We start from the raw sequence: 26,436 nt of genomic DNA on the forward strand, positions 1-26,436 counted from the left end.
ATAACTAGCTTCAAAAAAGACTTCTACCACATGTGGATTGTCAGTGGTTTTATTTGTAAGAATTATTTTCATGATTATTGTAGTTTTAAAGTTTGATTTCCTTTTTTTTTTTTTTTTTTCCCCTACACCATATCAGTAGAACTGCCCTTTATATATAGGAAATGTGTAGTTTTTACTGATTACAAATGTGATGAGGGCTGGATCTACAAAAGATTCTATACACCTAGATGGTGTGGGAAGTATTTAAATCCAAAGCATATTAACAGCCTTTTCAGCCTGAATCCAGAGTTTTCTCTAAGATCTCTACCTCTCTGTTGTATTAATCCAGTAAAGTCCCTCAGGGTGACTATATTTTTGCCACCAGAGTAAAATAACATGGTCTTGAAGGTGGTGCCTGCACCCTCCCCAGATTCATGTGGTTCATCTGCCTAGTTTACTTACAGGGCTTTTTTGGCAGGTAATTGACCTCCTCACTCCTCATGCTTTGCAGATGACAGTAAGAGTTGCTGGCAAGCTGAAATTCCTCCTGTACCTGAACATATTTGATCTTCCACATTTCATGGTATTGCTTATGCCCTAAAAGCCTAAAAGCCGGGAGCTATTCTCAAATAAATGCTGTTCTGCCTTGCTTCAAAGTGACACTTCTGTCCAAACAAGGTCTTAGGTGCCCTGAGAGAGGCTTGAGGCATACAACACTAGGGAGTTATTTCACCTCAATTCAGCAAATTTAACATGTGCTCAGTGGAGTCAGAGGCCCTGCTGCAGGCTGGCTTGAATTGTCTTCTGGAGTTGCTCATGGGTGTCTTTCCATAGAGATGGAACCTGGACCTGCAGTTTTTGAACAGCTGCAGTCAGTCAAAGTGAATCCAGGCTTGGTATGGTAAGTTCAGATTCCCACCTAGGTCTCTACTCAGGGACCTAATTTTGCTAGAGACAAGCTAGATGACCCAGCATTTCCCACCTGGCACCACACTGATCTCCCATAAGTGAGCGATAAATCTTGGCCTCTGCAATCTTCACAGCTGTCAGGGCATGGAAACCCTGATTTCTCTTCAAAACACAACTGACGAAGGTAACAGTGGCACCACAAATAAATAAGTAAGCAAACAGATAAATAGAAAAAGCAGAAGCAGCAGAAGTCAGGGGACAAAGAGGAGAGTAGAGATTGTGAGCAGGATCATGGTGGGTAAGGCTTCTAATCTTGGTTTTGGCCTTCAGTTCCCTGATTGCATTTTCCAATGAACAACACAAATGCTGTAATAGGTGCTTGCATAGGAGCAAGGGTTCTGTTCTCAAATTACTGTGTTCTGTCTTTTAGGCTGCCCTTTGCTGTTTCCCATGCTGGCTCTGCTTTCTGCAGTTCAGCACTATGTTTTTGCAGAAATAAGAACATTTTCAGAAAGTGTGATAGCCAAAATCCTTAAAAGCCCTGTAGCCAAAATGACAGAGGATTTGCCTAAGTAAGGGATCCGTGCTGAGATTCCCAGTCTAAATTATGTAAAGAAAATGTCTAAATAAAAGTTTTCTTCCTGTACTGATCGTTATGTTATTGCTTCTGAGAGCAATAAATGGAAGCCCAAACTCACTTAGCTGTGAGCTCTGGTGGAAGAGGGCACTACTTCAGAGCTGGAGCTGCCCAGTCCCATGAGAATTCACCCTGGCATTTCCTACTGGACAGCTTAAAGCTGCAAAGCCCTGCTGTGGATCCTGACACTCAAAGTATCTCAGTTGAATGTCTGCTGGATAGCAGCGCAACACAAATCTCTGCATGCTATGCTTAAATCACTGTAGTGCCTCATTTAAGGGAATTTATAAATGTATGATACAAGTGATTTTAAAAGCCAGCACACCCCTGAAATCATCGGAGATGGCTGTAATACACTCAGTGTAAAAAGCTTGGTACCTTGGTGACACCTGTGCTGTGGGCTAACACTGGTGGGTGGCTGAGCCCCGCACAGCCACTTGATCACTCCCCCTGGTGGGAAGGGAAAGAAAATCGGAAGGGCAAAAGTTGGAAAATGCATGCGTTGAGATAAAGACAGTTCAATACATACATACATACATACATACATAAAAAAAAAAAAAAAAAAAAAAAAAAAAAAAAAAAAACTCCGAGAAACAGCAGTCTTGGCCAACTTATCTACAAGTTTATATTGTGAAGTTATTATGTGAAGTTTATATTGCTGATAATGACCCCCCATGGCATGTGACATCCCTCTGGCCAGCCTGTGCCAGGTGTCCTGGACGTGTCCCCTCCCAGCTCCTGGTGCACCCCCAGCCTCATTGCTGGCAGGGCAGCACCAGGAGCTGAACAGTCCTGGGCACTGTGAAAGCACTGCTCTGCAACAACTGAAACGTCCCTGTGTTATCAGCACTGTTGTGACCACAAATCCAAAGCACAGCACCATAATAACTACAATGAAGAAAATAAATTCCATCTCTGACAAAACAAGCACAATCTGTATTCGATAAAAGTCCTTTAACTTGGCTCCCTTTTATAAGTCTCCCAGATATCTGATCCAGCACCTGTCCTTTACCAGAATTACCACCCAACTTTCCAGTCCACTTGGAAATACTAAGACCTACATTCAAAGACCAGTTAAGGGTTTAGGCATATCTCTCCAACTTTCTGTAGGTGGGATAGAGTCTCATTTTGGAGGAATAATTCTCTCTGTAACCATCAATTTTTGGGTACTACTGAATCAGGAATAGCAGTGCGACTCTGAGGACAGTAGTATTGAGTTTAGGTGCCTAAAATCTTCAGTGATTAAAGGATGGAACCTCCATAAATTAACAAACTCTTAACTTTGCACATGGGTCTAGATTTTGCCCCTTGGTGTTCAATGCCAGCAGTTAGTTGGCTGGTAAAACTAGTTGCTGTACATTTTCATTTTGCAAGATTAGATGAGTCATATCCTGATGGTGGGATTCAATTAGAAGATGATAAATTGAAATGAAAACAATATGGGTTCAATAGATGATTTCCCAAATCTGAAAAGTTTTCACAAAACTTTACTATTATTAAAGGAATTAATCAAATCTTTATTTTGGTAAAGACATGGGATTGCATGTATCTTAAATAAAGTTAAGTAATCAGTATCTTTTAATATATGAATCCTGATGACTAATTAGAAGACAACTAATATGGATGAGACACCACAGACAAAATATGGACATAGAAACTTATTTTTCCTGTTTTCATATGTTCATTTCTCAAATTCTGAGTTGGCTTTATCCAAGATAACTTATTTTCTTGTTTTAAGATTAAAGCATTGTGTTTGAACCATATTTGCCACCACTTAGCTGGTACATTTATTTATTTATTTTTGCATTAATTTATTTACTCTACCTGCACCTCTTTCACTCATTTAGTAAAGCTAAATTCTGACAATAGAAGGCAAACAACCACAAAGTGCAGAAATGATGCTTGAGACTGTCATTCTGAGAGTATTGTTCTTGGTTGTATTCCTAATAGCTCTGAGGTAGAGCATGCATAATGAGAAACTTTGAACAACTGTATGAAACAGAGTTAGTTAAAGACAGGCTGGCAGCCATCCACCTGAACTTCCTTGCTTTTGACCACTTAGTAGAATATTAGAGTGTGTCCTTGGCAGCCTCCTAAAGCAACACTCAGGCTAGTAATCAAAATCAATATATCTATTGCCATTTTGAAGCTGGCATTTCAAGCATGAAGGAAAACCTACAGTGAAGGCTGACAAATTCTTCTGAGGGATGGTGGCAAATGAGCTGTAAAACATGACTCCTCTTGGGACAAGCTTTTTTTCTGTTACGTTATTACCGTGTCAAGCTTGTTAATTTAATTTCTCTGGGAAATTTGTAAAATTTGTAACCATATACAAAAAAATTTTAAACAAGAGCCAGGAATAGCCAGAGATTGTGGCCTCATCCAAGGAATCACCTGAAATCCACACCACCCATCTTCTGCCCTTATGCATGGGCAGTTCAAAGTCTGATCTAACCATTAAGTAATTTTGGTAGCATCACTTCCACCCCAGGGGAGACTCCGCTGGCCTTCTTGACACCTTGTCCTCTAGAGAAAAGGGTTTGGTGTGATATTCAGGTGGTTGGTGGATTTGAAAAGTCTCGGTCATGAGGCTGTTGCACAAACCAAATTTTGTCTCAGATGGGGCTGGCCCTGGTCCTGCCATTGCATCAATGAAGTTAAGCTTTTATAACCAACCTAATTTAAGATGATTTTGTTAGAAGTAGCTAAGGAAAAAAAAATAAAATAAAAACACACTGGAACAAAGCCAAACCAACCGAACCAAAACAAAAAATAAAGAAAAAAAATTTGCAGTTTATTAATTGATTTAACAATTTCATTTATATTAAAAAAAGTGACAGTATGAAAGGGGGCATTGCTTTGTAGAAAGCCCTGGAAAACAGGGTGTGTCAAAATAGACTTTTTCTGAAATGCCTAGTGACACAGTGGGTAATACTAATAAAATTAACTAAATAATGATAAGCTAATGGTAAATATCCAAGCTCGGGGAGTTACCATGAGTGCACTCATGTCCTGCACTTCTGCCTTTCCAGTGAGTATCGGAGGAGTTCAAGTCCCCCATGGGGACCAGAACTTATGGATGTGAGGCTCGTTTCTCTTGCCTGAGTAAGGACTCATCTGCTACCTACTCCTGCTCTGATGGGCCTTTACAGATACACACCTTACATTAAGTCAGCATGGTCTTTGATTCTCATAGATGGTCCTGCAGTCATAAAAGCTGAAACTCTACTGTCAAAACCAGCTGCAAAACATCTGTTGACCTGCAGGGTCCATCCATTTCTCCTCAAGTTCTTCCCTGTCAGTGGTGTGACAGAGGAAACACCACTGGACCCACGGTGCCCTTATATCTAGAGCCATGGAGTCACTGGTGCTGTGCTCCTGGTCTCCCCAATTGCATTACTGGTACTCATGTGGGCGAGCAGCAGGGGAGAGCAGTCCAAGGGTCAGACAAGCTTTGGTAGCCTCCCCACAATGTAGCAGTCTGAGGTTTTGGCAAAGAGCAAACCTCCCTTGACCTTGGCCTAGGCCAGGTCAGCAGCCAGGGACCTCTGCCACCAGAGCAGGGAGTTTCCCATTGCGGCCACCTCCTGCTGGTGCTGCTCTGTGGGTCTCTTCTGTCAGTGCAGACCTGCAGGTGGGGCACAAGACCTCTCCTGAGAGCTAAAAGGCACTGGTTTCCAGCCTTTGCCCTCCTGGGAGTTTCCATTTCCCACACCAATCTACACAGACTCTGCTTGCCTAGATGAGAGGCACTGCCCTAGACCCTAAGATCTGTAGATAGCTGGAAAGACTCTCCTTTTCTCTTTCTGTCCTTTGTTCATTTTCAGATACCTTAATAACTGCACAGTGCTGTCATGATGTTATCCAGATCCATGACAAAAGCTCCATCCGCTTTCCGGGCTTGTTCAGCCTGGAGAAAAGGAGGCTCAGGGGTGACCTTATTGCTCTCTACAGGTACCTTAAAGGAGGCTGTAGAGAGGTGGGGGTTGGTCTGTTCTCCCACGTGCCTGGTGACAAGACGAGGGGGAATGGGCTAAAGTTGCGCCAGGGGAGTTTTAGGTTGGATCTTAGGAAGAACTTCTTTACCGAAAGGGTTGTTAGACATTGGAACAGGCTGCCCAGGGAAGTGGTGGAGTCACCATCCCTGGAAGTCTTTAAAAGACGTTTAGATGTAGAGCTTAGGGATATGGTTTAGTGGGGACTGTTAGCGTTAGGTCAGAGGTTGGACTCGATGATCTTGAGGTCTCTTCCAACCTAGAAATTCTGTGATTCTGTGATTCCTTTAACCATGAGCTGAAACATTCACTTCAAAGGTCTTCTCCTAGGCTCTATTATTCTTTGCTCTCTCTTTTCTTCTTTTTTCCTGATGCTGTAAGCTTTCCTAGAAATACGCATGTTAAGCAAAGCTGTCAGAAACAGCCATGATGACCTCCCTGTATTTGTTCCATAAAGATCATTTTAGAATCTGATTATTTTTTCACAGGGAAAATAAAACACGTCTAACATCATAGACTAGAAGGATCCAAAATTAATTGTGCCAACTGTCTCATTCTCAAATTTTCAATGCTGGAATTAATTTTGGGAAGATTAGTCCATCTGAAACTCAAAATTGAGTTAATGTATATAATTTACATATAACTTAGATTTAAGAGAAATGCACAGACCAGAGAAAGTATCAAAATATCACATATTAAACTGAATTATTCACAAAGCTGAAAATAAATGCAAAGAACCTTACGGCTAATCATTAAAAATGTTTAATATCTAATAAACAATCAAGCATCCCCAACGCTTCAGAAAAAAAAAAAAAAAATCACCCTTATTAAAAGTACTCATGGTAGTGTATGCTGCAAAATTATTTATCATTGACAGTAAGTTTAGAAAAATCACTATTTAACATTTATGTATGATTGTTCATGCAGAAGTCTGTAGTAAATACGCAGAAGTCTCTAGTAAATATTTTTTAACCATTAACTTTTTCCACCTATGCCATTTTAAGACCTAGAACCTTGATGCAAATTTTCTGTGGAGAGCATTTCAGCTCATCCGCTGCCTAACCCAGCTGGCCGTGCACCTCCCTCTAGTGGCTCAGGCTGCTCCCCTGAACGTCTGGCAAGAGATGGAACATCCTCTTCCCCCTCCATCTTCTACACAGGATGAAAAATGAAGCCCGGATTATAAACATGTATCTCTAATTTATGAGAAGATCGAATATCACAATAAGGGAGAAAAGAAAGTATGCACTGTTACACAGACTACATGATTCAAAAATAATTTATAAAATAAGATGAAATGAAGCTTAATAAATAAAACAGTTTGCACTTCAAGCAGCACTTTCTGATTAGCAAATAGTGCAAGATTCTCAGTTCACTCACAAAAACTCTCCATATTTTCATTTTATAAAATCATGCTTAAAGGCATAAGTAAGAGCAGCTGGTATCTAAGGAATGACTGCAAAAGCAATACAGTATTTGAGAGACCTGAAACTACAAGCAAACACTTACAGTAGCCTTCACAGGGCTCTTTCATGGTCGCTTATGCCAGGAGAAAAATGACTGAAGAAATGAGAATCCCTGAGAACCTGTCTTTTCAGACATGTTCCAGTTAATCAAGCTGGCATGCTTTATACACCATGTGCATAGACCAGTAACGTGTACTTATTTTGTCTGAATTGACTGTCAAAGCAATTACTTTTAATACAAAATATTTGGTGTAAATTAAGAGCACCTCACTATCTCATTAAAACTCTTACTCAATAAACTGAAATCTCCTAACACAGCTGGTACCATGGCATACCTTTTTGTACCCCTGTGTGGGAGTCCTGGATTGACTCTTAAAGCACTGGAATTGGCACAGAGGAGATGTGACATCCCTGCACTTGTGGGAGGCAACAACCTCACAAGACATACACAGGGTTGGGGGTGAAATCTTTCCAGTGCAGTTCTGCACTTTGTGACTGCTTTCCCTAGGGAAGAGGAAAACTATGTCTATGTTAGCAAGTCATGCAGCATGGTAGGAAGGGGTTTGCAGAGCAAAACATCTGGAATTGAGGACACAGCATCCAAACCTCACACCTTGAGGGAAAAGGAGGTTACATCTGCCAGGTTTTGGTCTGGTCTGGTGGCTTGTCCACTCAGAAGGTGTCTTCCTTTTTGGCTGCATCTTCAGTTAACCTGTCCTATACAGAGGGAAACTGCTTCCAGTGTAATTAAAGTGCAGAAAATGGAAGGCATCAGGAAATGCTCTTCAAAAACCCACATCTTGCCAAGCTAAAAATCTGTTGTAGATGCATGGGATGTGTGCTGAGTATTCTACATTTTCTGGAATCTTCTGTACACCCACAGCAGAAACATCAGGCACCTGGCACAAAAGAGTCTGAGAACAGCAACCAAGTTTATGTGGTTAAACGGGTATTATGTCAGTATAATTACCGACTTGTGAGTGTTGTGGATATTTATCTATCTGAGTGCTAGACGTTTCATCAATGACTGTAGAGCAACTTCTTCCACAGATAGCTGAAATTCAGGTTTTACACAGTGTCTGTGGAACAGTTGTTTTAGAGCTAGTTTCCCAGACTTTGTGTCTGCCTTACAAGCAGGTTTGGTGTTTGGAAAAGGTGGAAAGATTTGAGGCTCTACATGTTTACCGTGTCATCACACTCCCAAAGCAGATGGAAGATACACTGTTTAGTCAGCTACAATGTTTAATGAGACCACAACTAACTACAAAAATGTTTTCCACAGATGATTGACTACATAGCCTTGAAGTTACTTACTCTATCACCCTGTGTAGTTGTGTCATCAGGGAATACCAGGGTGTATTCACACTATGTGGGACTGTGGGACACTGACAAGGCCAGTACTTTGTGTGTAAATACAAGGGTGCTCTTGTGTTTAGTTTTGAGATTACATTCCATTGTGTTCCTTCTCTACAACAGACAGGAAGAGAGAACCAAGGGATGTTTGTGGCTGTTTCACATTTGCTCTCTTACAGACAAGTGGGCAAGAGCCTGAGTTGTCCTCATGACCATGACAGGTGCAAAAAAATTTGCAAAGAAGAAATTTTGTCTGAACAACACTGGTGCATTGGCATTCTGAAGCTGAATTTGAAATATTTTGTTTAACTTAGTGCTCAAATTTTGGTATGTGAAAAAGAGAGGAAGACAATTACACACACCTCCCTGCCATGGAGAAATATGACCACATCTGTTCTACATTGTTCATTTCCAAAATTTGCAAAACTTATGCGTAACCCAAACGGTTCTCCTTTAATATGCCTGCTTTTAGCTTTCTCATTTTGCTTCTTACTTCTGCTGAACAATTTATTTTTAAGCAAAGAACCAATGAAAAGATTTGAGTTATTAATCAGAATTCCCACAAACTAGCAATTTTTATGTCAATCAAACGAGCACGTTACACCTCCCTGCCTACCAAGCAGGATCTCCTGGCATCAGCTGTGCTCATCTTCCTGCTGGAACCTAAGGCTCTGCTTCTAGAGCTCTCAATGAGTTTGGAGATTGAGAAGGGCCAAAGTAAACAGTAAGATACCCACATGAAAGTATTGTGCTGCTCAAAAATTATGGTTGTTAATGACATTTCTGCTATCTAATATGTGCTATGTAATAATCTCACAAAATATACATTTTTAAGAGTTTGCAATAGTAAGCTGAATGCATCTTAGTGAACCTGAGGAAAAAAAAAATGATTGGATTTGAACTCAGTGATCATACACTGAATGATGATAAAATAAAATACATAGAGATAAATAAAATAAAATAAAATAAAATAAAATAAAATAAAATAAAATAAAATAAAATAAAATAAAATAAAATAAAATAAAATAAAATAAAAACATATCACTTGGTATTTTTCATGTTCTCTCCATCATGAATGAAGTGGACTTCCCTACAAAAAAATAGTTTGGTACTATTTGGTCATTAAATTTGCATCAGCAGGATTGTATAGAAGACTGAATTAAGACTCTGAAAGCACACTAAGTTCTGGAATGTCCAAACATTTGAGTTCGGACATTTGCAGTTGTGCAAATGTCAAGTTACTCTTAGATACCTGCAAAAGAAATTGAAAATATTCTCATCTAAAAAATATTCTTACTTCAGTTTTGAGTCCTTACTATGTAAAAGAAATTATTATTTATTTCTCATTTATTCTTATTTTATATATATATATATATATATACATATATATATATATATATTTAAAGTGCTAGGTTCTCAGTCCACAATTTTTTATTCTATATATTTTATTACACTACCAACATCATAGTCTTTGGATTATGAATGGAAAAAGAACTTACTATAGTTAAAGTAAGCAAATTTCAAATAAATAATTTCAATGTATTTTTGAAATTATGGAAATACCACTTTTGTTTTTAATAATACGATATGTTTTGAAATCTATTCTTAAATAACATTGTCTTCTCCCTAGTAAGACTAACTTTCTACCTAAGTGTGAGAGTGATCCTTATATACAAATGGAATGTTCAATAATTTAAAAGCAAATTGGATAAATTTAAATGCAACCTTTAAGATGTATCATACTTTGTTTTGTTTTGTTTTGTTTTGTTTTGTTTTTTTCCCCAGTACTGTAATTTGAAAGAATGTAAATAAATAAAAATACAGTTGTTCTGTCATAGTTTAGGAGACACATTGGGAGAATATGTGGAAAGAGTTTATTTTCACCTGTATTCAAGATTATGGAGTTTCTCTAGAATTTTAAACTGCAGAAAGAACGTCATTTTTGTGATTTTCTGCAGCTACTTCATTGGACTTCACAAAGGTAACTATTTCAAAAGATGATAGACATACCTGCAAACTGTAATAATTTGGCATAATGTCCCTTTTATTTAATTTAATTTAATTTTTTCTAATAATCTTGTTATACTCTTGTTGGAGTATAAATATTATCTCTCTTATTATGTGACTTAGTCAAAATAATAAGTGGAAGTCTGCATTATCAAAAATACCACACCAGATAAAATTGCTCTATATGCATTAAAATCTTGGCCTGAATATGCAGGACTTGCAGGGCAAACTATCTGCTAGCTAAGGGATGTACACTCTGTACAACTCTATCTCTCTCTCCAACTACTGGCTAGAGATTGTCCCAGTGCAATGCATTTGAAGGGAAAAACAAAGTTATAAAACACCAAACTGAAGGAAGCAGTGACTCTTTTTTTGTTCTATTTTTTATTTTATTTTATTTTATTTTATTTTATTTTATTTTATTTTATTTTATTTTATTTTATTTTATTTTATTTTATTTTATTTTATTTTATTTTATTTTATTATTTTTAATCAAAGCTCATAATGAGATATCTCTATTCTGAGCATGTTTCCTTGCATCAAGGTTAATGAATGACTGGATCCTAACTTGTCATATAATTGTCTGGTATTTGACATGACTTAGTGAACCCTCAAGATCTTGAGTAATTTTCTAGCCCTGATTATTTTCATGATGAGAGAAAAAGAGGCTGGGTTGAACTCACCTTTCTAGATTTTATGGATTTAATTAACTTAAGTGAGACAAAAATAGTTTTCTGTAGGCAATCTTTTAAAACAGATCTCCTCCCTATGCCATTCTCCAGAGAGAATGTATCTGCAAATTTCATTACACGAAGAACAAGATCAAACCCCCAAAACCTATTTTTTGCATTAAAAAAAAAAAAAAATAATAAAAAAAAGAGCTATTGTTTGTATCAACAGCTTCTTTGTAAACAGTGCCAAAAAGGGAATGCAGTTCCAGAAAAATGAACCGAAAGGCCTTGGACTTCTGACAGCTTTATTATGGATGGTCAGTGCCCTGGTAGCTGTGTGTATTGCTCAATTATCAACTACATTTTGTGGTCCCCAAATTCATAGGACCTAGCTCTTAATTATGATACCAATAAGCATAGTTTCACAGAATATATTCTTAAGTATTTCAGAACTTCTAAAGTAACATTAAATTGAGCTTCACTTAAGAGAACAATGATTTGATATGCTCACAAATACCAGAGCTTCAAAGTTATTTTTTCCTTCTCTGTGGTGTGCAAGCAATGTTAAAGAAACATTTGATAATGTTAATTGGGCTGTGCACTACAGGTGCAGCCACCTATTAGCAGCAGGGTTAATGCCAACCAAAGACAAATAGTTTTAAGTGATGAACACGAAGATTCTTTTCCAAATTATTTTTCCAAATGTTCCGATTACTTCAGCAAGTACTAAATTTATTGCAATTAAATCTCAGTGGAGGTCTTGGAGTGCATGAGTACTAAAACCTCTTTACTTCATTTATTGCATGTGATCAGATGTGTTTTTCTGACACAGGGTGTTTATTTTCAGAGAAGATAGGCTTAAAAACTGAGTTTGCTGAAAAGCCTGTGACAAATAAAATATTTACCTTTTACAAATTAATAACTCCAAGTATGTTCTTTGGGCTTCACCCTGAGTATATCAACTCAAAACAGATGCATATACCTTTTTCTAACAGGACATAAAGTTTACGTTTTAAAATCTCTTCAGCTCTTTAATCAGAGATTTCCATAAGGCTTTAATAATTATTCATTTTTTTCAGATCACTTTCAGTGAAGCTCAGGAAAAGCACTTTCACAGTAGCTCCTCTTATGATGACAACATGTTAATTTTAGTATTTCATCCATCGTCAAGTGACTCTGACAGTCTGTTAAACTGTCAAAAAGAGGGCTATTGCAACATCCTTATTAAACCTCTGTGCCCTGGAGCACTCTGGCTTAACCAGTTCTAGCAGTTTTGCCAGTTCCTTGTTAACAGTTTAGGAACAGACTTGCCGCACACCACATTTTTAGCCTGACAGTTATTACAGCAATCCCCCATCTTAGCTGTATGAACTTAGATCCAAGCTCTTCCTTAAGCATTTCCCAGGAACACAGCACACAATCCAGAATACATGTTCCCTTGGGATGTCCTCTTGTTCTCCGTGAAAACTTCCTCAGTGGCTTTTGGGGAAGAGGGATTTATTTATTTATTTATTTATTTTACAAAATCCTCAGGGAAATGAGAACTTGAACTTGGGCTTTCATTTTACAGGGATGCACAGGTTTTGCCAGCTGCAGCAGCCAGACTGGAGTGAAGGTAGGAGCTGACTAGTGATAGAAACAGCAGCACGTTCCAAAAATGAAACTGCAGGCTATGCACATGAGGGCACTGGGTTGGAGGCTTTGGTGAAAACCAATTGGAGTGTGCAGTTGGCTTCTGTAGGAAACTGAAATAGACCTGGGGACAGGTAGCCATGAGGATGGCTTTCCTTCTTTGTCCCTGGCATGGACTGACAAAAATATACGGTGATGAACTCTGAGGATGAAGCAGTGTGCTGTGAATTTGGGCTGAGAAAATCAAGGCCATCAATGCCAGACTGGGCTGGGATACCTCAGGTTGGGACAGCAGGGGAAAAAAGACAGGGTCTCAGGGCACCATCTCTGGGCTGGTACCCTAGAAGCACATGCTCACCAGACTCCTCTCCCCCACAGAGTGTTGCTAGGCCCCCCAGCCTGGCATGGGACCATCATTCTTCCAGCACTGCCCTCATTTCTGTTGTTATGAACGTGGTACCTCTAGCTATAAGAGAACAACTGTTCCCAACTTCCACAATTAGAAACACCAATTTGCTCAAATTTACGATTAGTATTTTTGGCAGAAAATACTAAACAGGAAAAGATTTCACATGGCCTTAGTCACTAAAGTGTATTTTCACTGGCTTTCATTTGCAAAATTCACACAGAAAGGTACTATATGGTATTAAAGGTTTGCAAATCAATTCCAGAATAGAAGTGGTACTGCTGGGCTGATTTTCTCGGCAAGAATGTGATATTCTGTGGTTTGCCAGCCAGATCTGGCACATGGCCCATTCATTGTAGAATTCTTTACCAGATGTCCTTCAAATGTGGCCCAAGATTCATTTGTCCAAAGTATTTATTTTTTCTGGTGGCAGTCTGTGTCCTGCTGCAGTTTTCCCAAAGAGCTGCAGAATATTCTGCAGCCAAGTGGTGGGCAAATCTATCCATTTCTACAATCATTGTAGAAGATGATACAAAAAAAAGAAATGGATAATTTGTACATATATATTTTCTACAATCATTGTAGAAGATGACATATGCTCCCAGGACATGCTCTAAGAGGACTGAGTAAAATAGAAATCCATTGACTGTCTACTGATACATCTTTTGTATGTGCAATGTGGTAGTTCTGTGATGGAAAAAAAACAGGTGTATAGAAACTTCCACATGATGCCAGATCACTGACTGCGACTGAAGGATGTGGGACGCTTGTTACAGAAACTCTAAGCAGCTAATGTTTACATAGCTAGCTAATAATAAATAAATAAATAAATAAATAAATAAATAAATAAATAAATAAATAAAAAGTAGTGTAATGGATCATGATTGGACTAAGTAGTTTGGGGTTACAGTTGGGTATCAGGTGTTGACTAAATACAGAATTATAATTAATCATCATCCTGGTTTTGTCTAGGATAGAGTCAATTTTCTTCACAGTGGCATGTGATACTTCGCTTTGGATTATTTTGAAAACAGTGTTGGTAACTCATGATGTTTTGTTTGTTGCAGAGCAGTGCTCACAGTGCCCAGGACTGTTCATCTCCTGGTGCTGCCCTGCCAGAGGGCAGGCTGGGGGTGCACCAGGCGTTGGGAGCGGACAGAGCCAGGACACCTCACCCAGAGTGGCCAGAGGGATGTCCCATGCCATGAGGTGTCATGGTCAGCAATAAAATAGGGGTAAAGAAGGAGGAAGAAGGGGTGTTCGGAGTGATCATGTTTGTCTTCCCAGGTAACAGTTACACGTGATGAGCCCTGCTTTACTGGAAATGGCAAACACCTGGGGGCCTATGGGAAGCAGTGAATTAATTCCTTGTTTTACTTTGCTTCTGTGTGTGGCTTTGGCTTTACCCAGTGAACCATCCATCTTTATGTCAACTCATGAGTTTGCTCACTTTTACTCTTCTGATCGTCTCCCCCATCCCAGTGGTTGAGGAGTGTGAGCAAGTGGCTGTGTGGGGCGCAGCTGCCTGTGAGCTTAAGCTGCAGCAGTACTTCTTGTTGCTCAATATGAGGCTCAAAGATGGGCTTAAGGGGCTTGAGACGATGACAGTTTTGATTGCAGTGTGGAGTGTGCTAGACAAAATTTATATATGTTGTACGTGCTAGTTGGCAGTCTCCTGTGCTTGCCTTACTGTGTTGTCGACGGGAGGAAGACACAGACGCTCAATATGAGTGAACAGTGAACTTCAACTTTAATGGATAGCTCAGTCGCCTTTTATCTAGTTTGAACATAATCAACTCATACATATTGCAAAAACTAAGCTCAGGATTGGCTAACATTTTCCCGCTCTTTTCAGGTAGTTCCTCCTTCTTTTAGCTACCTTCCCGCCTTAGGGACTTTCCCCATCGCTCAAGGGCATCGTGTCCTTGAGCCTGATCGGCTCTCAGCCAGCTGCGTACGTGCCAGACTCATGTGAGTTGAGTACGGTACTTCACTAGCCCATTGCCTTTTAACTGCCCAACATCAACATGTCCTATTTCACTTAACCATTCCTCCACATACTGTATATTAGAGTCTAGTGCTTGTTAGTGGCTGCTGTTGCTTCTGCTGTTTGCTATACTCCTTATAATCCACTCTGTTGCATCTGGGAACGTTTTGATAACAGCCAATGCTTTGCACTTGGACTGGCAGACTTATTCCTGCTGCGGGACAGTGAGCGAGCAGCTGTGTGGGACTGAGCTGCCTGCCAGGGTCAAGCCAGACCAAACCCAACACCTTGAAAGTTTCTTCATAAAATCCAGTTAAAGCATATCTTGAAGGACTGTTGCTTGTTTTACTTTCTGTGAATGATTAAGATTCATGAAGACAAGACATACTATAGAACAGAAGAAAATAAGTTAGAAACACAGTCTTGATAAACTGCAATATATGCATGCAGATTTCATTATCAGTGTGGATATATAATGAAGTTCTGGAGTAAACTGAAGGGCAGATATTTATACTTTCAAATACAAAAAAAATACACCCTACTGCTGCATTTCTTTTTTCCTACAATATATCATACAGAATATGAGCAAACATTTAAGATCTTTTAAAAATTTATTCTCCTTCTGTCTTTTTGTATCAGTGCAATTCCCACTTAAAATATACATTAAAGACCTAATGCTTTCTCAACTTTTAAAACAAAGTAAGCAGCTTCCACATTAGGTTTATAAAAATGCTACAAATAACATCACATAAATTTAAAAAAGCAGAACTATCTTGTTTGCATATTAGCCTGGCCCTACCATTTTCTTTTGAAAACAATAGAGTTCCTTTCTTTTTTGATGAAAATAAACAATCACTAAATGTCAGTATTCACCCACAAGTAACTTCTCATTTGTTTATAGCTTTCAAAATTATTTAAAAAGATAATTAGAAATAAGATTGTAGGGTTAGCAGGCTGCAAAGACACACCAGAAATAGCCATTTGCTTTAGTATTAGTCATGTACAAAGGGAAATCTTTCACAGACTCTAGTCAGTGTGCTAGCACAGGGATGAAGGGACCAGAATATGCTGTTCATGACTGTTATTCTGAATTTAATACCTTAAGATAAGTGACTGGACTACAGAGGAAAATTAAAAGGATAAGAAACATTTCATGAATTCCAGGAGTCTTTTTCTTTCTGCTGTTAGCATTGCCTCATATAATCAAACTTCTTCACTACCTCTTCTGGAATATTTCACAAATAAAAGCTTGACCAGAAACTTTTAAGAAAACAGCTTAAATTGCAGGTGCAACCATACTGGTCTACTGCTTGTTGAAAGAATGAGCAGAGATACAAGTGACAGCATTGTACATTTATCATGACAAACTTCAACCAGTACAAGTGGCTGATTCATACCAGTTACCCGTTACCAGTTAGAATAATAATATTATTTAATAGAGATAATATTATTATAGATATAATATTATTTAATAGAATATTAATATTAATAGCATGAGTCTTATTTCTATAAAGTAAAAAAAAATAAATAAAAAACAGATGATCTCATTTCATGCTTGGTACACAAGAGGGGCTAAGATTCTGTTAGTTTTCTGCTCAAATAAAACATGATCACAGAGATACTTGTAAGAAAATACCTCATCAGAAACAACAAAACCAGCATCACAATGTAGTATCTTTAGTCTTCAGTATCTTTGTCTACATTCCTAAGAGGGAGGTCATTTCCTGCCAAAAAAATCTCTTGTCATTTACCATTGACCATATAACACATTATATATATCTATATTGAGAACATAATACTGAGCATTGAAAAAGTGCTCCTTAAAATACACTGCTACAAGAATACTTCATTGAGATTTTACACTTTAGATGGGAAAACTACAGCTAAATGGTAACATCTGTGGAAGTAACTAATACCACTGAGACTCCTTTGTTGTTGACAGAGGATAGTGCAAGGACAAAACCAAGCTCTAAAAATAAGGAAGGCAAATGTCATCAAATTTACCCAGCCTAGGGAGGCAGCCCTCTCTGTTACTGTGCTATCCTGGTCTCAGACAGCAGTAAGGACACACTCCTTTTTGTGGGAGTGCCGGGTTTCTGCAGAAACTGCCATCCTTTTGTGGTTGGTATTTGAGCCTGCAAGTCCTCTATTTGATAGTAGTGAAAGTCTCTCTCAGAAACCACAGGCTCTTTGAGTGTTGCTCAGATGACAGGGCACCTGCATTAAGATCAAAATAGGGAAAACACGGTGACTGGTAAATGGTGATGCCAACACAACAGCAGATGAACTAACATTAACCAGTCATATAATGCATTTCTGTCATGAAAACTAACAGCAGCAATGCATTTTTTACCATGCCTTCCCACCCACCCACCCCCCCTCTCCCTGGCTGACCATCAATCTCATTTTCTTAGGTAGTATTGGGAAAGTTATATTAGATATATGTACATGATTAAGATGGAAATCTTAAGCCTCCATGCATGGTGGATGAAACAACTGAATCTTTATCAACAGCCATACCAGGAGTTCTCTTCCAGCCAAGAGAATTCTTGCTTTCCTACACATCTTACAGATAAGCAACACCAAGATCTGAAGCAAAAGGCTAACGTAAAATGGATGCTTCAGAACTGGTCACATTTCTCAAAGATCTTTCATTACAAATGAACAAAGGCCTTTCATTACAAAATAAAGGTTAAAACTGAGTGCATAGAAAATGAATCCTAAATGGCTTATCTGAGGAGGATATGGGATTCTACTAAACAGGTAGGTATACACCATTAACAGTCAGCCTCCTAAGTAATGGAGGTCATCTCCACCACCAAAATTCATACTTAAGACTAAATTGGAATAAGCATGGGAAAATTTAAACCATTGTAAATGTGATTTGTAAATCTCTAAATGCATTCGTATAAAACCAGGCTAAACAGACAAATTACCAAAGATCCTGACCATCAAAGCCACCAGTTGTGTTGTCTTGCTTATTTCAGACAGACCTGAGATGCCTTAAACAAAAGCAGACATAGACTAATCATATCACATTAGGCATGATGAATCACAATGCCATAAGGTAGCTACACTGATAGCAAACCAGATTTGGTGGGACTGCTCTCCATGCACTATTAATAGGTTCATGATTCATTTTCACTACCCAAGCAGTAAGAATTAGGCAGTGGTTTGAGATACTCCATATTTTAGATTTTTGCCATTGGATGTTGAAAATGAATGACAGAAATGCATAGCCTTACAAGGCATCACTGGCTGAACACTGCTTCAGCAATTAAGCCTAAAAGCAGAAAAACGCAAAATCCTCCCAGACCTGGGAAGATAAAAAGCTAAGATATGAAGAACCATTAATCGAGTCCCAGCCTACTTTAAATTAGTTTAAATGTTATCAACCTAGTGGGCAGCAACTGTACCTACAATATGATCCCAAGATACTGGGTGGACAGATTTTGGTTCTTTATTAATGTGTTCATATAGATCCGGTTAATTGGAAACAATGCTCAACATTGCAAAAGAAATTGGAGGAACAGATATGGATTCAACCACATGATGTCAGGCTAGGTATCTTCCCAAGTTATCATGTTATGTATTGAAATTTAGTATTTAAGAGATTAATATTTTTATGGTTAAAACAGGAAAAGGTATGCTGTACAGCAAAACACTGCAGAAAACTACAAGAGCCCACATATCCTTTTAGTTTAAATTTAATTTTTCAGATAGAAGTTATCTATGTACAATCAGTGTGCATTGTAACAATTCTGTTAATAAAGTCATTCAAATCTTCTAAAATATTAACTGGCTGCATAGCACATTTGACATTATTGCCCATGTTAAAGAGGGAAAACAAATGGATTTACAACAAATTTTGGCTGATTTGGGTTATGAAGTGTTCAGATATTGAACACTCCTTCTTTAAAACCAATGCACCTGAAAAGCTTTCCAGAGCACAGTTTAGCTGGATATTTCTCACGATTTCATTACAACAATCACAACACTGACAGTTTAATAGAAAAAAAAAAGTATCTAAAGTATCCAATAAAAAAGGAACACTAAATGGAATAAAATATTCCCTTTCCCCATTTTTTACATTCTGATTCCATCAAGATACTTTATTAAAACATTTAAGTACACTGACTTTCTTTCATACTTGTGACAAGAAGGCCTGAGTTGGTGGGGAAAGGAACAGTCAAAAAAAGCCTGAGTGGGGAAAAAGCTCATTTAATTAATTTACAATAATTTACAGCCATTTGTTGGTGTTGATGTTTTTTAATTTTTTGTTTGTTTCATAAAAAGGCATTATAGCTGATCACAAACAGGAGAAATCCTGGCTATCTTACAGTTATAGATACAGAATTTAAATATTCAAGCTTGTGATGAAAAGCGGCAAGGTGGTCGCAGTGTACAATGTAAACAAGTAGCTTTGGAAAGTGAACAAAGTCCTTGAGAGTTCTTTACTAAGAAACAAAACAAAATAAACTCCTCATTCCTTCCTGAAACATGAGCACAGGTCAGTGTTTAAAAGTTCATTTACAAACATAATTTAAACTGTGTTCAGCCTAAAACCACTTTGACATGAAGAGTTTTATAGTAAGATCCAGTCTGAAAGGGGCAGTGTTGAGGTCCCTGTAAAAGTAAACATCTTCCATTTCTTAAAAAAAAGTGCCACAACATTTGCAGCACAGTGCAGCATAAACTTTAAATACAAAAATATTTTTCTTCTGTTGGGATAATAGACCTTGCATCCTGGAAAGAAGTAACAATACTGCTACTGATAGAATATCCAGTCCATATCTTTCAAGTCATGTAAGGCAATTACTGTGTTAGTTTACTGTATATGGCTAAAAGAAGGTCCAGAAAATGTCAGTCTTTGTTATGTCTTCCGGCTACTCCATGTATGTTCAGGTGTACTTTTGTGATCTGATGAGTGTTCAAATGGAGACCTGTGTCCCAGGGGAGATCTTGAACCATAAGGAGACCTCTGATCTAGTGGTGACCTTGGGCCACTACCAGAAGCTCTGTGGTCCATTTGCCAGTCTGAGTGGTACCTATAATCTCTGGAAGATTTATGATGGCTGTACTCTGAAGCAGAACGGTGATCTGAATGTATCCTGTGGTCTGAATGCGAACGGTGATCTGAATGAGGCCGGCTGTCTTTTAGATTTCCTTCCAGGTTTGACCTGTGGTCTCTGCTCCTGTGGTCATCTAACTTCCTATGTTTACTATCACTGTAGTATCTAAAAAATACAAATTTTTATATTAGATTAATGTTAACTGAACACACAATAGTAACTACAGTTACGTCAATTCAACAGAACTGCCTTAGAGATATACATGTATTCTCTTTGTAATTTTGCATTACTCAAAATACATACTTTGGTGATTCCTATGAGCATACTATAAGAACAGGAAGGGAATTCTGAAGAGATTTTACAATTGCTGGAGAAACTCACCTGCTGTCTTGTTTGTAGTGATCCCAGTCTCTGTGATCTTTCCCATTGCTGAAGGCTGAATATGGCCTTTTCCTAGAGTCACTTTTCTTGTAAGCATCTCCCTGATGCCTGTCTTTGTGATGATCATGGTACTGTGACAGATGTCTTTCAGAAGAGTAACTGTCTCTGCTACTGTCATCATGATTTGTAGTCTCTTTCAGTCTTTCTACATCTGTTTAATAAATCAAAGGTTATGAGGAAGTCTCATACACTATAAATTCTCTTCTTCACCTAATTCAAACAGCACTTCTACTTATCAGATTCAAAAGAATACGACAACATTATAATTTGGTAGAAATATGATCTTAGTAGCTCAAAGACAAACGCACTACTGTGGATGATGTAAGAGGGAAGCAATCTAGAAAAGTAATATGTAGGGCTCAGAAACTGAGCTTCTCAACCTTACAAACTGAATGGACAGGCTAAATGCGGTCCAAGTAAGGAGTGAGTAGAAATGTCTTTGGTAGAGCAACTGTAGACAGAATGGCTGCAACTTCTTCTCTAAGTAGGAAAGGCCCCCAGCAACAAGACAGTATTTTAAATGTATGAACTAGTAGCATTACCATAGTATTTTACTTTTAGCAATTTACTACTAGCAATTATTATTACTATAGCATTACAAGCATTACTAGTATTCCTATACTGTGTTTAAAATCAATGTAACATTTTTAGAACATGATAATATAACCAAAATATTACATAAAAGTATTACAAGAATGCAGGTGTGGGAATATAGGAAATGGTATCTTGAAGTCACAATTGAAGTCACAGTTTGCAATTAGTTATATGGGATATATTTTATTTTTGACAATAATGCTGTTTTTTTATTTTATTTTATTTTTCTCCTCTAAGGCTTTTTTTTTTTTTTGACTCTACAATGGCTTACAAATGGGCAAAGAATTTCTATGAAGTTTAAAGGTTTGAGTAGACTTCTCTACCTCCTCAAAATAAAATACAAAATGTAGGTTTCCAATTAGTTATTTTTAAAGGATGTTCAACTAACTTGCTGCTCAACCCAGTACCTACCAGGCTCAGTCTGTGCTCTGCTGAATTTCTTCAAACTACTTTATTTATACTAGTGTGCCCATCTCTACCATATTATACAGTATAGGACAGAGATCTAGGTGATAGATAAGGGTATGTGAAATGAAATATACTAAAAAAATAAGATATCTAGCACAAGATTATATTTAAGATTTCTTACCTGGATTTCTGATTACATGTGTGTTCACATTGCTGCTAATATTCTGGTCATTGTGTTGCTAAAAGAGACAAGTACATGAACTTACTGATAAATCTCAGTTTATCCGAATACTTTAGAAAAATATCATAGAATCATTAGGGTTGGAAAAAACCTCCCAGATCATCTAGTCTAACCACCCCCATACTACCAATATCACCCACTAAACCATGTCCATAAGCACCATGTCCAACCTTTCCTTAAACATCCCCAGAGACAATGACTCCAGCACTTCCCTGGGCAACCTGTTCCAATGACTGACTATTCTTTCTGAAAAGAAATGTCTCCTAATTTCCAACCTAAAACTCCACTGGCGCAACTTGGGGCTATTCCCTCTAGTTCTATCGCTAGTTACCTGCAAGAAGGGACTGACCAATAGCTCCCCACACCTTCCTTGCAGGTAGCTCCCCTGAGCCTCCTCTTATCCAGGCTAAACAACCACAGTTCCCTCAGCCGCTCCTCATAGGACTTGTGCTCCAGGCCCTTCACCAGCTTTGTAGTCCTTCTCTGGACACGCTTCGGGGTCTCAATGTTCTTCTTGTAGCGAGGGGCCCAAGGTTGAACACAGTACTCAAGGTGTGGCCTCATCAGAGCTGAGTACAGGGGGACGATCATCTCTCTGGTCCTGCTGGCTACACTATTTCTGATACAAGCCAGGATGCCGTTGGCCTTCTTGGCCACCTGGGCACACTGCTGGCTCATGCTCAGGCAAGCATCAACCAACACCCCCAGATACTTGTCCTCTGCACAGCTTTCCTGCCACTCTGCCCCAACCCTGTAGCATTGCACGTGGTTTTTCTGACCAAAGTGCACTTAGCCACTCAATGAGGTTCAACATGGCTAAGTGCCTATCAAAGGAGACTACTACAAACACAAAGCAAATACTTATTTAAAGTGTGTGTGCCTTGCTGTGTTTCTGATAATCCTTTAAATCTAAATGAGTTATAACACTTGAACATTTTTATATTTAGAGAGGGTCTTAAATTACCTGAGACTCTTGGCGCTTTTTGATTGCATGCTTATACAGTTTGTGCAACTTTCTGGCATCAAATTCTGTAAACTTAGAGACAAAAATCCACAAATTTCTGAGGAAGAAGAAAAGAGATGTTGTAGTTCTTACATATATATATATTCATATATATATATTTTTTGTATGACACAAAACAACATAGATTTAACTGAAATTAATTCATTAACCTCAGTAAAAAGAAACACTAAAATCTGTTACACAGAGTAGTGCCTAGCTGCACAGCAAATATTATTTAGCTGTACATCAAACATCTGACAAATTAACTCCTGTGACAATTTGACACTTTGCATTATTTATCATCACTACTTTAGAGTTTGAAGTGCATGAACAGTACAATTATTATCAATTTCATTAATGCAATGATTTGTGGAAATGCTTAGAAATGTTGCTTTCAGTTTATGCATGCCTTTTGAAAGATTGTTAGAATTCTAACAGAAATTTTCAATATTTGCTACTCAGTAACTAAAAATGCAAGTAAGGTACAGTAAGTAAAACTTCTTCCAAAATTGAAGTTTCCTGCAGGGGAAGGCATTTGACTAACAAGACTTATTTCCTGGAAATGTCAGAGAATTCATCCACCATTCCAAATCCTAGTCAAAGATTTGAAAACAAATCAATCTGAAAAAATGACAGAAGTGACATGGTTGCAGCTTCAAGCCTAATCTGTCCTATGCAGGAGCAAAGAACAACACTAGGTCAAGTATAGACGCCAAAACCTGAAAGAAAATGTTTGTTTCTAAGATTACAGATAACTAAACTGAAGTCTAAAATTCTATCAAGACTACCAAATACTACAATCTAGAAACATTTGAATTTTTCAGGCTCAGGAAGCATCAGTCTGATCCTTCACTCCGACTACTTAAGTCTCATTTTATCTTATTTCAACATTTAACCAAATGGTACTGCAGTATTATTGTGAATACTAGCTCTGTTATGCATTTCCACTTAAAAAAAAAAAATTACGTTACATTATGTGTTAGACGGGTCTTATTTTTATATTTCAGACCATCTTTAAAATTTTCAAGTAAAGCAAGTAAAAACAGCTGAAGCATTCTACAGTAGCAACAGTCTGTAAGGAAATTATAATGCTTAACTGACTTGCATACGGAAGTGTAGGATATATTCTCAGCCCAAGCTGTAGGATGTATTTTCAAGACTTAACTGCACATTCTGATAAATTCTTAATGCAATTTCAGTTACTTTTAAGTGTAATATAATGATGGGTAAAGACATTTAAGAACTCTTTGTTTTAAAACACATCTAAGTATGTTATAAATAATTTTATTGTGTCATATATTATTTGAGTATATTTAAAAAAAATAAATATTCTACAAACAAAAATCAAAGTTCAGCACACACGTCTGAATTTCCTGTTTTTAGCATGAATTAAAAAAATCCTCAAAGCTGAAGAAACGGATCCTTAAAGATAAGAACTCTTTCCCAATAAATATTTAACACTACATAAAAGTTATCTAGTGTTTACTTTAGGTTGTAAGAAGTGAGATTACGCCACCTACTGGATAAAGTGCATTGCTATACAGTATGAAGAAGTCAATCTATTAAAAGCCAGAACCATTTATAATCATCTCGTATAACACTTACTTAAGACAGCAGAAAAATACAAGAAAAAGAGGGTAAGAAACAAGAGAAATAACCGAAAACTATTATCCTTAATACTAGCAATTAAATATTTTCCTTTTCCAAAACAAAAAATCATGCAGAAAAACTTACTTCCTCCACTGTTTAATTTGTTCTGGATTTGTGTACTCCTTTAGGCATTCAGTAATATGATCCCCAATTTTGATTAGACACTGTCTAGTATGTTCCAGCTGCTCCCTTTCAGAAAGACCCTTCTCTGGTCTATCCAACTGTTTCAATGCTGCTTTGACAGGCCTCATTCTTTCTTTGCACTGTAAAACGCAGGAAACATATTTATATATATGTTTATATATAAATTTTAAAAAAATTAGAACATGACCCCACCCATTACTGTGATATCTATACAGGCAAGACAGCATTGTTACAAGCAAAACAAAACACAAGACCTTGCTCACAGGGTGAGAGGAACACACTGAAGAATACCACAATCAATGTGTCAACATCTGTGGAGAAAAATCAAAGAAGCTGTTCCTTGAGAACAGAGAAGTCATGATGCCCCATTCCTGAAGAGTTCAAGGAAGAGAGTTCCATTGCTAGTTCATAACACTAAGCAATTAATCAGCTGCAATACATATTGATTTAGCCACAGCTTAAATTAGATACCTTGCAGAGATCACTGCTTAAACCTAGAAGTGATCGGAAAAATCTACGTGTACAGAGAAATCAAATGATTTCCTGTCACAAAGCTATCCACACATCCACCTGAATCACTTGAGGCTCATCTTGGGAATCACAGGTAAGTCACTTGGAATATTTAGTTTAAAAATATACAAAGACGAGTCAAGGACATACTCATGAGAATCTAATTTGCATGTCACAGCCAGCACCACAATAAATCCACTAAACCTGACCAGCAGAAACAGATAATCGTTGAAATCTGTCTGATAAAACACATAGAAGAGCTTACGATTGCTAAAAAGAACTCATTGGTACCTTTCCAAAGGCTGCAGTTGACCTATACAACTCTACATATCTTGCGTCTACATACTCTTTTTTTTTCTCTAATATTGATTCTGTTTTTAGACAAGTAGTAATTTAAATGAAATTCTTTTGGTGTCAACGAGATTACTCTGGCCAGGTATTTCTAAAGGCTTTAGAATTTGTTCATTCCTGTATCTAATAATTTATGTCTGTGATACTGCAGGAGGGAAGTGCTGAAACTTAATTTCTCTTTTTATCTTACTAAGAGTAAAAGCATTTATGATAAAGTGAAGCCAGAGACTCCATCAACTGCATTATGTATTCTGCTCTTGAAGAAGCAGTATACATAACTTTTTGTTGAGGATAGATCTTTAAAGAGTATATTTAAAATCTATTCAGTATACAGACTGCTAGGTAAGTTTTCTTACTATACTGCATACCTGCAACAAACAACAGAATAAAACTTCTGGCCTGAAGACAAAAATAACTTCAGTATAGTATCAATATCATCCATTGATCTAAGACTTTACTAGCAAGAGATTGTCTGGTACTATGTCTAATAATGAATAAAGAATCAGAAACTTCCATTTTTTAGAATATCAAGTGTAAACTTGTAAATCAGGTTATCAAAAAGGGACTTACCACACTAAACGTCTTCTGATCTAGTTCTTCAGATTCTTCTGATATAGGAACTGGTTCACTCGTTGCAGTAATGTGAACTGGAGTATCCAACAATGGAATTTTTTTATTTTTTTCTTTATTTTCTGATTTGATTTCATTTACCTAAGAACAAAATATGAAAATGTTTGAGTATATTTTGGGTCTGAAATTATCCTGTAATGCATGACAATAACCATAACTCTTGCATACTCTTCAATAACAGGAAGAAAAACTAAGATGGTATATTTTACTTTCTCTGTGGGATGGAAAAGGAGAATGGAAAAGGAGTAAGTTTCTTTTCTTGCACCCACGCATACTCACAATCCAATGAAGATACATATAATTAAGGAAGTAATTCCCCATTTCATATGCCTGTCTCCATGGTTGCAAGT

General features: G+C 37.6%; 1 protein-coding gene across 3 annotated transcripts in view; it reads right to left on the reverse strand.

Moving 5' to 3' along the window:
- Positions 1–18,765: 18,765 nt before the first annotated feature.
- CHD1 (chromodomain helicase DNA binding protein 1) overlaps positions 18,766–26,436 on the reverse strand; it is a 51,509-nt gene continuing 43,838 nt past the window's right edge. For all 3 annotated transcript variants that reach the window (XM_032205722.1, XM_032205721.1, XM_032205720.1), the window contains 6 exons: positions 26,027–26,167; positions 24,536–24,714; positions 22,763–22,859; positions 21,739–21,796; positions 20,496–20,706; positions 18,766–20,279 (listed from right to left, as the gene is read on the reverse strand). In XM_032205722.1, coding sequence (XP_032061613.1) covers positions 19,916–20,279; positions 20,496–20,706; positions 21,739–21,796; positions 22,763–22,859; positions 24,536–24,714; positions 26,027–26,167 — 1,050 coding nt within the window. In that variant the 3' untranslated portion in view covers positions 18,766–19,915. The remainder of the gene's footprint in view (positions 20,280–20,495; positions 20,707–21,738; positions 21,797–22,762; positions 22,860–24,535; positions 24,715–26,026; positions 26,168–26,436) is intronic.

This window comes from Aythya fuligula, chromosome Z (assembly GCF_009819795.1).
Source record: "Aythya fuligula isolate bAytFul2 chromosome Z, bAytFul2.pri, whole genome shotgun sequence".
Lineage (NCBI taxonomy): Eukaryota > Metazoa > Chordata > Aves > Anseriformes > Anatidae > Aythya > Aythya fuligula.